Below are 10,615 nucleotides of genomic sequence, written 5' to 3' on the forward strand. Positions count from 1 at the left end.
TGTTGTCCATAGCTTGTCATGATCCACACAATTGAAAGCCTTTGCATAGTCAATAAAGCACAGGTAAACATCTTCCTGGTATTCTCTGCTTTCAGTCAAGATCCATATGACGTAGCAATTATATCCCTCGTTCCATGGCCTCTTCTGAATCTGGCTTAAACCTCTGGAAGTTCTCTGTTAATTATGCTTGCAGCCGTTTGTGTATTACCTTTAGTAAAACTTTACTTTAATGGGATATCAATGATATTGTCTGACGATTTCTGCATTCCGTTGGGTCACCTCTCTTTGGAATGGGCACAAATACGGATCTCTTCCAATCAGTTGGCTAGATAGTTGTCTTCCAAATTTCCTAGCATAGATGAGTGAGTGCCTCCAGTGCCGTCTCACTTTGTTAAAAGATTTCAATTTGTATTTCATCAATTCCTGGTGCCTTTTGCTTTGCCAATTTCTTCAGTATCGTTGGCTCTTGATCATATGCTACCTCTTGAAATGGTTGAGTATCAACCATTTCTTTTGGTACAGTGACTCTGTGTATTTCTTCCATCTTCTCCTGATGCTTTCTGCATCATTCAGTAATTTGCCCAGAGAATCCTTCAATAATGAAAGTTGAGGCTTAAATTTATTCTTCAGTTACCTCAGCTTGAGAAATGCTGAGCGTGTTTTTCCTTTTTGGTTTTCTGACTCCAGATCTTTGCACATTTTGTTGTGATATTTGACTTTGTTTTCCTGAGCTGAACTTTGAAATTTTCTGTTCAGCTCTTGTACCTCCTCATTTTTCCATTTGCTTTAGCATCTCTATGCTGGAGAGCAAGTTTCAGTGTCTCTTCTGATATCCATTTTGATCTTTCCTTCTTTCTTGTCTTTTTAATGACTTTTTGCTTTCTTCCTGTATAATGTTTTTGATGTCATCCCATAATTCTTCTGGTCTTCAGTCTTTAGTGTTTAATGTATCAAATCTGCTCTTCAGATGATCTCTAAATTCAGGTGGGATCTATTCAAGGTCATATATTGGCTCTTGCGGACTTGTTTTCATTTTCTTCAGCTTCAGTCTGAATTTGAGCAATTCAAGTCTGATTTTGAGCATATGAGCAATTGATGGTCTGTTCCACAATCTGTCCCTGGTCTTGTTTTGCCTGATGATATGGAGCTTTTCCACTGTCTGTTTCCACAGATGTAGTCAATTTGATTTCTGTGTATTCCATCTGGTGAGGTCCATGTATATAATTGTCTTTTATGCTGTCTAAAGAAGGTATCTGAAATGAACAAATCTTTGGTTTTGCAGAATTCTATAATGCGATCTCCTGCATCATTTCTATTACTAAGGTCCCATTTTCCAACTACTGATCCTTCCTCTTTGTTTCCAACCTTTGCATTCCAATCACCAGTAATGATCAATACATCTTGATTGCCTGTTTGATCAATTTAAGATTGAAGAAGTTGGTACAATTCTTCTATTTCATCCTCATTGGTTTTAGTCTTACACGGTCTGCAACAGTTGTTGTTGTTGTTAGGTGCCATCTCACTGGGGTCTTCCTCTTTGTCTCTGACCCTCCACCTTACCAAACACGATATCCTTCTCCAGCTACTGGTCCCTCCTGACAATATGTCCGAAGTATGAGAGAGAAAGTTTGGCCATCCAGGCCTCCAAGGAGGCTGCACTCTGGCTGCACTTCTTCCAACACAGATCTGTTGGTTCTTTTGGCAGCCTGTGGCACTTTCAATATAGAATATTGGCTTTAGTGGTTGGTACATGAATTTGAATAATAGTAGTATTAATTGGTCTTCCCTGTAGGTGCATGGATATTATCCTATCACAGACAGCGTTGTACCTCATGACTGACCTTGGAATGTTCTTTTTGATAATGAGTGCAATTCCTTTCCTCTTCAATTTGTCATTCCTGACATAGTAAACCATGTGGTTGTCAGATTCCAAATGGCCAATACCAACCCATTTCAGCTCACTAATGCCTAAGGTATCGATGTTTATGTGTTCCACTTCATTTTTGACAGTTTCCAATTTTCCTAGATTCATACATTGTACATTCCGTGTTTCCATTATTAGTGGATGTTTACAGCTGTTTTTCTCTTCATTTTGAGTTGTGTCCCGTCAGCAAATGAAGGTCCTGAGGGTTTTACTCCCACGAGCTTTACTCCATTCGCATCATCATGGTCAACTCTACTTTAGGAGGCAGCTCTTCTTCCCCAGTTGCATTTTGAGTGCCTTCCAATCTGAGGGGCTCATTTTCTGGCACTGTATCTAATAGTGTTTCTCTGCTATTCATAAGATTTTCAGTGACTAAATATTTGGAAGCAGTTTTCTGTCCTTCTTCCTAGTCTGACTTTGTCTGGAAGCGCATCTGAAATCTGTCCACCGTGGGTGACCCTGCTGGTGTTTAAAATACCCATGGCTTCGCTTCCAGAATCACAGCAACTCACAAGTCACTACAGTACTACAAACTGACAGACGAGTGGGGAGTCTACCCTCTAGCCTGTAAATAATTTCCCCTCCTGCACCTCCTCATCATAGATTGTTTCTTATATCAAGAAAACCATTTTTTAAAAAAACAACTTTTTACAACATTGGTCTCATACAGTATTTGTCTTTTTTTTTTTTTTTTTAACGTTTTTATTGTGAATTGAGTGATAGTTTTACATTCATCATTTCATTGCAATGATTACAATCTCCTTTGTGAATCATCATTCAACAGTATTTGCTTGTTGTTTTTTTGTTTGTGTGTTTGTTTGTTTGGGGGGGGATGTACATAAAAACATTCAGGGCACATTCTGCAAGCCGGCCTCCTGGCCATCAGCACCTGGCTGCTAGCACACAGCCTTTCTCTTTTTGTGAGTCTAGAGTCCTCAGCTGCTCTCTCTCTCCATGCCTTCATTGTTGTCTTCATCACTGGTGTCGCTGCTTCTCTGGGTAGGGTCCCACATTCCACTCGTGCTCTTCTCCCTTGATGGCCTTAGGGTTCTCTGTTCCTGGACTGTAAGATTAACTACTCCCCTCATTTTGTTACAAAACTTCTGTCTTTACAGTTTATGATAACAATTACTCACTATTGAATCATAAGAATCCTATCCTCATCTCCTTTCACCAGACCCATCTGGATAAGATGAAAACTATTTAGTGGGGCTTCTACCTACCCCCACACCCTCTGAAACGAAACTCTTATACTTTGGACATGTTGTTAGGAAGGACCAGTCACTGGAGAAGGATATCATGTTTGGTAAACCAGAGGGTTGGAGAAAAAGAGGAAGCCCCCCAATGAGATTGATTGGCACAATGGTAGAAGCAATGGGTTCCGGCGTAACAACAATTGTGGCATTAGCCCAGGACCGGGCAGAGTTTTGTTCTGTTGTACAAGGGGTTGCTATGAATCGGTACTGACTCCATGGTACCTAACAACAACAGCAAGACCATGCAGAATTTTGTTCTGTGTGGTGCTGTTGGATAAGCACTGGACTGCTAGTCATAACATCAGCAGTTCTAACCTATCAGCTGCTCCTCGGAAACCCTGTACAGGGTCACTATGAGTCAGACCAACTTGACGGAACTTAGCAACAACATACAGAAGGCTGCCATGACTCACACAATTGAGATGATAGTGACTAACAACAAAATGTGCACTATTTGGGATACACTCATTCTAAAAATCATTTGTTGTTTATTCAAAGTTCAAATTTAACTGGGCATCCTGTATTTGGTCTGAAAACCCTACTCTGGAAGGAAAGGAAGATGATTCGGAAAGCAGTTCAGATTTAAATGGGAGAGTTTTCTAGGTAGAGGACTAGGGAGAACTATGCAAGCATGTTGGGGGTCAGTGGTTTATTGATGGGTGACAGAGAATAGCCAGGCTTGAAGATATGACTTGACCCATTAATGTGCTCCAATGGCAGTCAGCAACTTTGCTTCCCTCATGGGGAGATCCTGATGATATTTGAACAAAGGAAAGACCCTAATAAAGTAATGTTTTAAGAATAGACACTAACTGGGGATGAAACAGGTAATAGTCAGGTGACTAACAGGTTTTGGGTTGAATTCCTTGAATGGTGGTGAGGCCTAGAGTCGCCCTGTTTTCTCTTTGCTCTTGACCTCAGGTTCACTGCATCAGCACTGAGTTCACTCCTCGAAAGAAAGGTGGAGAGAAAGGTGTTCCTTTCAGACTCCAGATCGACACCTTCAAGTTTAGTGACAAAGAGCTTCCGCCTGAGCACCTGCATTCGGCCAGCTGCCTCATCAAGGTGTTTAAGGTACAGCCAGCACTGAGGCCCCTTCTCCCTCCTCTCAGGGCTGTCACCCAGCCACACTGGCTGCTTAGGTTCTGGCTCTGTGGGATGCTTCCCTTCTGTGTGCACAGAAATGAGGCTGGATCTTTTCTAAAAGTCCACCCAGTGGAACCTCCTGTAGGGAAATAGGCAGGTAAAGAGGGCCCTTTGTAGCTTCCTCATCATCCCCATAGCCCAAAGGAGCCGACCGGAAACTAAAAACTGACCGGGAGAAGGTTGAGAAACAGCCGCTACATGAGAGAGACAAGTACCAGGTTGCCTGTGAGAACACCATTTTTATGGAGGTGTGTGACTTGGGGCATCAGTGTGGTGTGGGGGGTGGAAGTGGGGTGGTCCCAATTGTACAGGCAGGAAAAGTGAGGCCTCAGAGCTGTGCCTGATTTAGGATGAACTCCACTGCCAGAATTCTACCTGTTTCCTGCAGAGGAAACCATCTACACTGTTCCACGAGTGGGTGCTCTGTAGTGCCTCCTTTCAGCTACCCCTCCTGCATCTTCCATCGCAGTCTCTTCACCCCTGTGCTTACTGCTCTATAAACACCTCCTTTCCTGGGCTTAGCTCCTCCAGGCAGTTTTCCTCAACCACCCCAGACCTGGTACTTTATTCTCTTCCTTTGTGCTGAAACTCAGCCCACTTGCCAGGACCTCCCTTTAGGGCAGCTGCCTTGCTAGCTCTTTGTACTAAGATGGATGAGAAGAGAGTGTGTGAACAGGAAATGTCCAGGCTGACCTTGCATTTGTTTGCCTACAGTGTTCACCATGGCCAGAGCCCATTGCAGGGCCTCTTAGTCCTTTGGCTCTGACCTCCCCTCACTCCTGCAAGCTCCTGTCCCCAGAGAGGTGAGGTGGGACAAGCACTCTCCTGTCAGCCCTGTGACTTTGGGGTGAGAATAAAGGAATGGGGGGAAAGGCAGAGCTGAGGGTGGAACTCAGATGAAGATGTTTATGCAGAATGCAAGGGCTGAGACTTCCAGGAAATGGGTGGGAAGGAGACGCTACACTACTGTGCGGAGCCCATGAGTTTCTGCTCTTTCCAGGGTCTGCTCATCACCACCATTCACTTTCAACACCTTGGTGGGCAACACAGCTGAGGTGAGTCTTTCAACCCCTCAACCATTGTTCCAAAGACTTTTCAGCTGCTTCATCACTCTCCAGAATGGAGTTTCCCTGCCCTCTGGTGGAAAGATGTGATATGGCCACAGATGATAAATTTTTGTTTTCTGAAAGATGTGCCTCCCCACTCAGATTTGGGACTCCCAAGAGCAGGGGCTGCTTTTCACCTCCCTGATGTTCTTAGTCTGTCGACTGCCTGAGGAAAGTGTCCATAGTGTTACCTGGACGACCCTCTTTATGCCTCAGGATCTGAATCCTGGGGCCTCTATCCTAGAGACGCAGCAGTGGTTGTACGGGCACCGGTTCTCCAGCTACTGTCGGATGCTGGCCAACTTCACTGGTGAGGTTGGGGTTTGTGGGGTGGGCCAAACCTGTAGGCGAGGGAGAGTAGGGCACTGAGGCAGGAAGCCTGTTTCTCTTGGCTTGCTGTTTGTCTTTCAGCTAACCTTTTTTCAGGACTAAGGGTTGCCAGGCATTGTGCCAGCCTTTCTCTTTCTGAATGATCCCATATAACTTAACACACTGACCCTGAGGACAGGGCCTACAGAGGCTAAATAACTTGCCCAAGGACAAACAGCTAACAAGGCAGAGTTGGGATCAGAATCCAAATCTGACTCTTATGTCTAGGACTATTTGTAAGACTAACATTGGCCTGTGTTCCCTCCCTCTAGCCCTCTTCCCTCATTGTGGCCCTGTCTGACTCTGCAGGTTCCGATCTGCTGAAGCTTACTCGCCAGGACCTTATCCAGATCTGTGGAGCTGCTGATGGAATCCGCCTTTTCAATACTCTGAGAGCCAGGTGCTGGACCTGTTCCCACTCTAGTGACCCTTACTAACTCATTTAGCAGGAATGTTTCAGAAGGCATATTAATGACCACTTTAGGCACACTCCCTCCTTTTATAGAGGTCAGTGACCAACCTGAGGCTACAGAGCAATGCTGACAATCAGGCTCCTGGGACCTCCTTATTCCTTCCTATTTACTGCACTCAGTACTCAATTCCTGGAGGGAGGATGGGGATGGGCAAGGATAGGCTTTTCTCACTTTTTCTCCCCTCAGTTCCAACATCTATTAAGTGAAATGCTTGGTGATCTCCCTCACTAGAGACCTGGGAGGCAGCCAGTGGTTAAAAGTAGGGTCAAGCTCAGGAATGAAGGGCTGATACATAGACTGTTTTCCTGGCCCAGGCCCATCCGTCATCGCCTGACTTTATATGTGGCTCAAGAGGCCTCTAGACAAGAGAACGAGATTTCTAAGAACTCCGACTCAGGTGAGGCTCAGGCCCTCTCCCTGAAGATGAAAAATTCAGCTGTGGCTGCGTGTAAAACCTCTTCTGGGGAAAGGCACCATCATTGCCTGGACCCAGGCTGTCCTCCTTGGTGTTTCCCTTCTTCCATGACTGGACTAGTCCTTTCTTCCTAGGATGGCTCCCTGCATTTATTCCGTACGTTCTACTCCCTGACCCATATCTGATTTTGTCATTCCATTAGTGTGTGTGGGGTTAGCACATCATCCATGATTACACTTAAATTTCAGTTATTCACATGTAGGACTCCCATCTTTATATGTAAGTGCTGTGAAGTCAGTTCTGACTCATAGTGACCCTGTATATGGTTTCCAAGGCTTTAAATCTTTGTGTGAGCAGAAAGCCGTATCTTTCTCCCATGGAATGACTGGTGGGCTTGAACCATGGACCTTGTGGTTCGCAGTACAGTGCTCATCATGTGGAGCCACTGCGCTCCCATCTTTATATGGGGGTCCCTTTAATCCTCGGTTTCCCCAAAGGTGAGGAGTGACAGATGAAAACAGTGGATCATTTCTTCTTTAATGTCACCCACCCTTATCATTTGTCATCCTCTTTCCTCCAGAAATGACCATCCTCTTGTCATTCCTGGCTCTCTGCCCTGGCTGACCCTGCCTCTGTGCTGTCCACACCTCCAGGCATTTATCAAGAGATCTGCCTGGATGAACTCAGCGCCTTAGAGCTGATGGGGAAACTGGCGGAGCTCTTGGCCCTCCCAGCCAATCAGATCCATCGCCTTTTTCATCAGGGCCCTGGGGGCATCCTCATTCTTCTCAGTGACCAGGTAAAAGTGCATCTCCCTTGCTTAACTCCTTTACCTCATAATTGTGTCTTTCTAGTTTGGTTTTGTTATATGTCCTTCCCTTATCATGCCTATGACCCCTTCTCCCTTATAGGTGGTCCAGAATCTTAAGGATGAATCCTACTTTGTGGCTGTGGTGAAGAAAGGTAGAGGTTTTAGAGGGAGTGGATTATGCTGGCCCTAAAAGAGTGAAAAGATTATGCTGAGTAGTCCCGGTGTGGTACTACAGGATAAAGCACAGGACCACAAGGTTGGCTTGCACTGCAGGTTGGCAGTTCAAACCTACCCTCTGCTCCTCAGAAACACTAGACAAGGTCAACTCAATAGCACTTAAAATTTAAGAGCCAGTGGGGGTATAGCTCAGTGGTAAAGCATTTGACTGCAGATCAAGAGGTCTCTGATTCAAATCCAGGTGCCCCCTCCATGTTCTTTGAACTACATGTTTTGGACTCCTGATGTGGTGCTGTGGGATCAGCACTGAACTGGGAACCACAAGGTTAGCAGTTCAAACCCATCAGTTGCTCCTCAGAAATCCTATAAAAAGTTGCTAGGACTCACTGGCACCTAACAAGATGAGATGAAAGGCGCCCTGGTAGTGTAGCGGTTACACATTGGGTTGCTAACTGGTAGTTTGAATCCACCAGATGCTCTGCAGGAGAAAGATGAAGATTTACAGCCCCGGAAACCCTATAAGGGTCACTATTATAATAAGACTTGCATTGAAAAATACTTGATGGTACACCATTGCCACTAGAGATTAAAGGATCCTTGAAGGTGTGAAGTTGGGTTGTGTCCCATTCAACTGGCAAACATCTAAGTGTCATTTCTGCTATAGAGCAGGATTCATAGTATATTAAAAAAAAATGTGGCTGAATAAATATATCCTTTCGAGGAGAAAAACGTCCCCACTTCTATTGTCTGAAAGTATATTAGAGGGGTAGGTATAGCCCCCACTCTGCTCCAGCCCCTACTTCCCCAATAACCACAGAGGATAGAAGGGCAAGTGCTTGTTCAACTTCATCTCACCCTAGTCTGATCTAGTACATAGGAGGGCTTCCTGGAGAGATGACTTTGAAGTGGGTCTGGAACACTTAGATGCATTCCAGGCTGCTGGAGGCTTGTGGGGAGAGTGGCAGTCCTGCCTCATGCCAATGGTCCCCTTTTTACTGATTCCAGTGCAGAATCCAGAAGGCTACTACTTGATTCTGACCTAAGCCCAGGGCAGCCCTTCTACAAAATGAGCCTGATTGTTGCCTGTTTCTCTGGGGCCCTTGAGATTGACCAGTAGCCTCCAGGCTCAGCAGCACTCCTTGTTGGATCCCTGGACACAGTCTCCCTTGCCTAGACTCTAATGAGCTGACCAAGCTAATGAAAGCAAACACAAAATCCACCAACAAAAACCCTAAACAATGCCCCCAAATTCTGGCAATATGGAGCTTTTGCCATGAACAGTGTTGGCCTCTGGAAACTGAGTGTAATTGATGTTTATTTAAACCTTATTCACTTCTTCCTTTTATTTTTAAATTAAAAATTTAAAAAGGTATATATGGATTTTCAATGTGTTGTACTTTCCCCAAGAGGAAATACCCTCTTCTGACTTGGGCAGTGATGGGAGCTGGGATGAGGGAAGCAATCTTTTTTCCCTCAATTTGGGCAAAAAGACCATTCACCATTCAAACCACAATGCCGATTTAAAACTTAATTTCCAGACATTTAGGTAATAGTATTGCCATACTCATAGCAATGAGGCTATGGGGTTGTCTTTTCTGTTCCTGATTTTTCTCATCCCTTTCCACCATAATTTATGAAAACTTTCAAATATAAATATTGAAATAGCTGTACAGTTAAAACCCATACGCATGGAGTGGATGATGGGCCAAGATGACCTCTTAAAACTTGTCTAATTACTTATTTACCTAAGCTATTAGTTACTGACAATTGTGAGACTGGCCCAGGACAGGGAGTGTTTCCTTTTGTTGTGCATAGGGTCCCTATGAGTCCTTACTAACAACAACATTAGTTACTGATGATCTTTGATGAGTTGTAAACCTGGTGGCCAAGAGGAGGTTAAGAAAATGGAAGTCTCTAAACACTGGCACAGATAACAATGGATGGGGGTGGGTGAAGGGAAGCCTCCTCATTGTTTGAAGTTCAGAGACCTACAAAGTACTTTCTAGGACATCCCCTGGAGAGGAGTTGGCCTCAGATGACTAATCCAGACTGTTGTTAAGTGCCATCGAGTGGGTTCCAACCCATAGTGGCCCTGTTTAGGGTTTTTGAGGAGTGGCTGGTGAGCTTGAACCACCAATCTTGTGGTTCAAACCAACTTTACAGTCCTTTACTTTATGCAGGAGAACGAGTGGAATGTCAAGTGAGGTCTATGATTCCATGGCTCCCCAAGGGTGTTTTAAACAAGATGGACACCTGGAGATTCTATATTTGGTTCTACTGTTCCCCTGCACTAAAAGGATAGCGACCTCTTTTATTTACTTTTGTGTATGTCTCAGCCTTAGGCACTGACTAGACACTGAAACCATCATTGAAACGACGGGACTAAAAGCAGCTAACACAATGAGTTATCTCATTTAACACAAGTCTATAAAGCAGACACTGTTATCCTCAATTTACCAATGAAGGCTGAAGCACAGGAGCCAACTGGCCAAGGTCATATTGGAGGTAAATGGCATAGCAGATTTGAACCCAGGCAATCTGACTCTGGAGTCTGGCATTTAACCATTACACTACCCCGCTTGCATCTTTTCCAAGTCAAGATAAGGAACTTACATTGAAATTTTTTATTATCAAATTAAGGCAAAGGTGTTTTCGAAACTCTGGTCTATAATTATGTCTTTTCTTCTTCTTAGGGCCAAATGGAGTTCAGGGAATTAAAGACTAGGTATGTGATGATGCCCAAAAGATGCCTTCATTCAGCCTCAGGAGGCTTTATAGTTCTAGGGCTCAAGGAAGTTAGTAAGATGCACAGCTCCAAGTCAGGCTATTTCTACAGTGAAATGAAAAGCATTCACAGCTTATTTCCTTTAATTACATCATAAAACAAAATTAGAACATACAGGAAAAACAATAGTTACATAACAATTTACTTTATATA

General features: G+C 44.2%; 1 protein-coding gene and 1 non-coding gene across 2 annotated transcripts in view; both read left to right on the forward strand.

Moving 5' to 3' along the window:
- The window catches only part of LOC102827192 (transcription factor CP2-like protein 1-like), a 30,298-nt gene extending 21,578 nt beyond the window's left edge, over window positions 1-8,720 (forward strand). Inside the window, exons 6-15 of the mRNA XM_006833664.1 lie at window positions 4,102-4,254; window positions 4,464-4,574; window positions 5,041-5,129; window positions 5,327-5,381; window positions 5,649-5,742; window positions 6,111-6,201; window positions 6,589-6,671; window positions 7,343-7,488; window positions 7,601-7,652; window positions 8,683-8,720. Coding sequence (XP_006833727.1) covers window positions 4,102-4,254; window positions 4,464-4,574; window positions 5,041-5,129; window positions 5,327-5,381; window positions 5,649-5,742; window positions 6,111-6,201; window positions 6,589-6,671; window positions 7,343-7,488; window positions 7,601-7,652; window positions 8,683-8,720 — 912 coding nt within the window. The remainder of the gene's footprint in view (window positions 1-4,101; window positions 4,255-4,463; window positions 4,575-5,040; window positions 5,130-5,326; window positions 5,382-5,648; window positions 5,743-6,110; window positions 6,202-6,588; window positions 6,672-7,342; window positions 7,489-7,600; window positions 7,653-8,682) is intronic.
- TRNAC-GCA lies at window positions 7,856-7,927 on the forward strand. The gene has a single exon. It is a non-coding gene; the product is annotated as a tRNA-Cys (tRNA).
- Window positions 8,721-10,615: the final 1,895 nt, after the last annotated feature.

Source organism: Chrysochloris asiatica, unplaced genomic scaffold, assembly GCF_000296735.1.
Source record: "Chrysochloris asiatica unplaced genomic scaffold, ChrAsi1.0 scaffold00007, whole genome shotgun sequence".
In the NCBI taxonomy this organism is placed as follows: Eukaryota; Metazoa; Chordata; class Mammalia; order Afrosoricida; family Chrysochloridae; genus Chrysochloris; species Chrysochloris asiatica.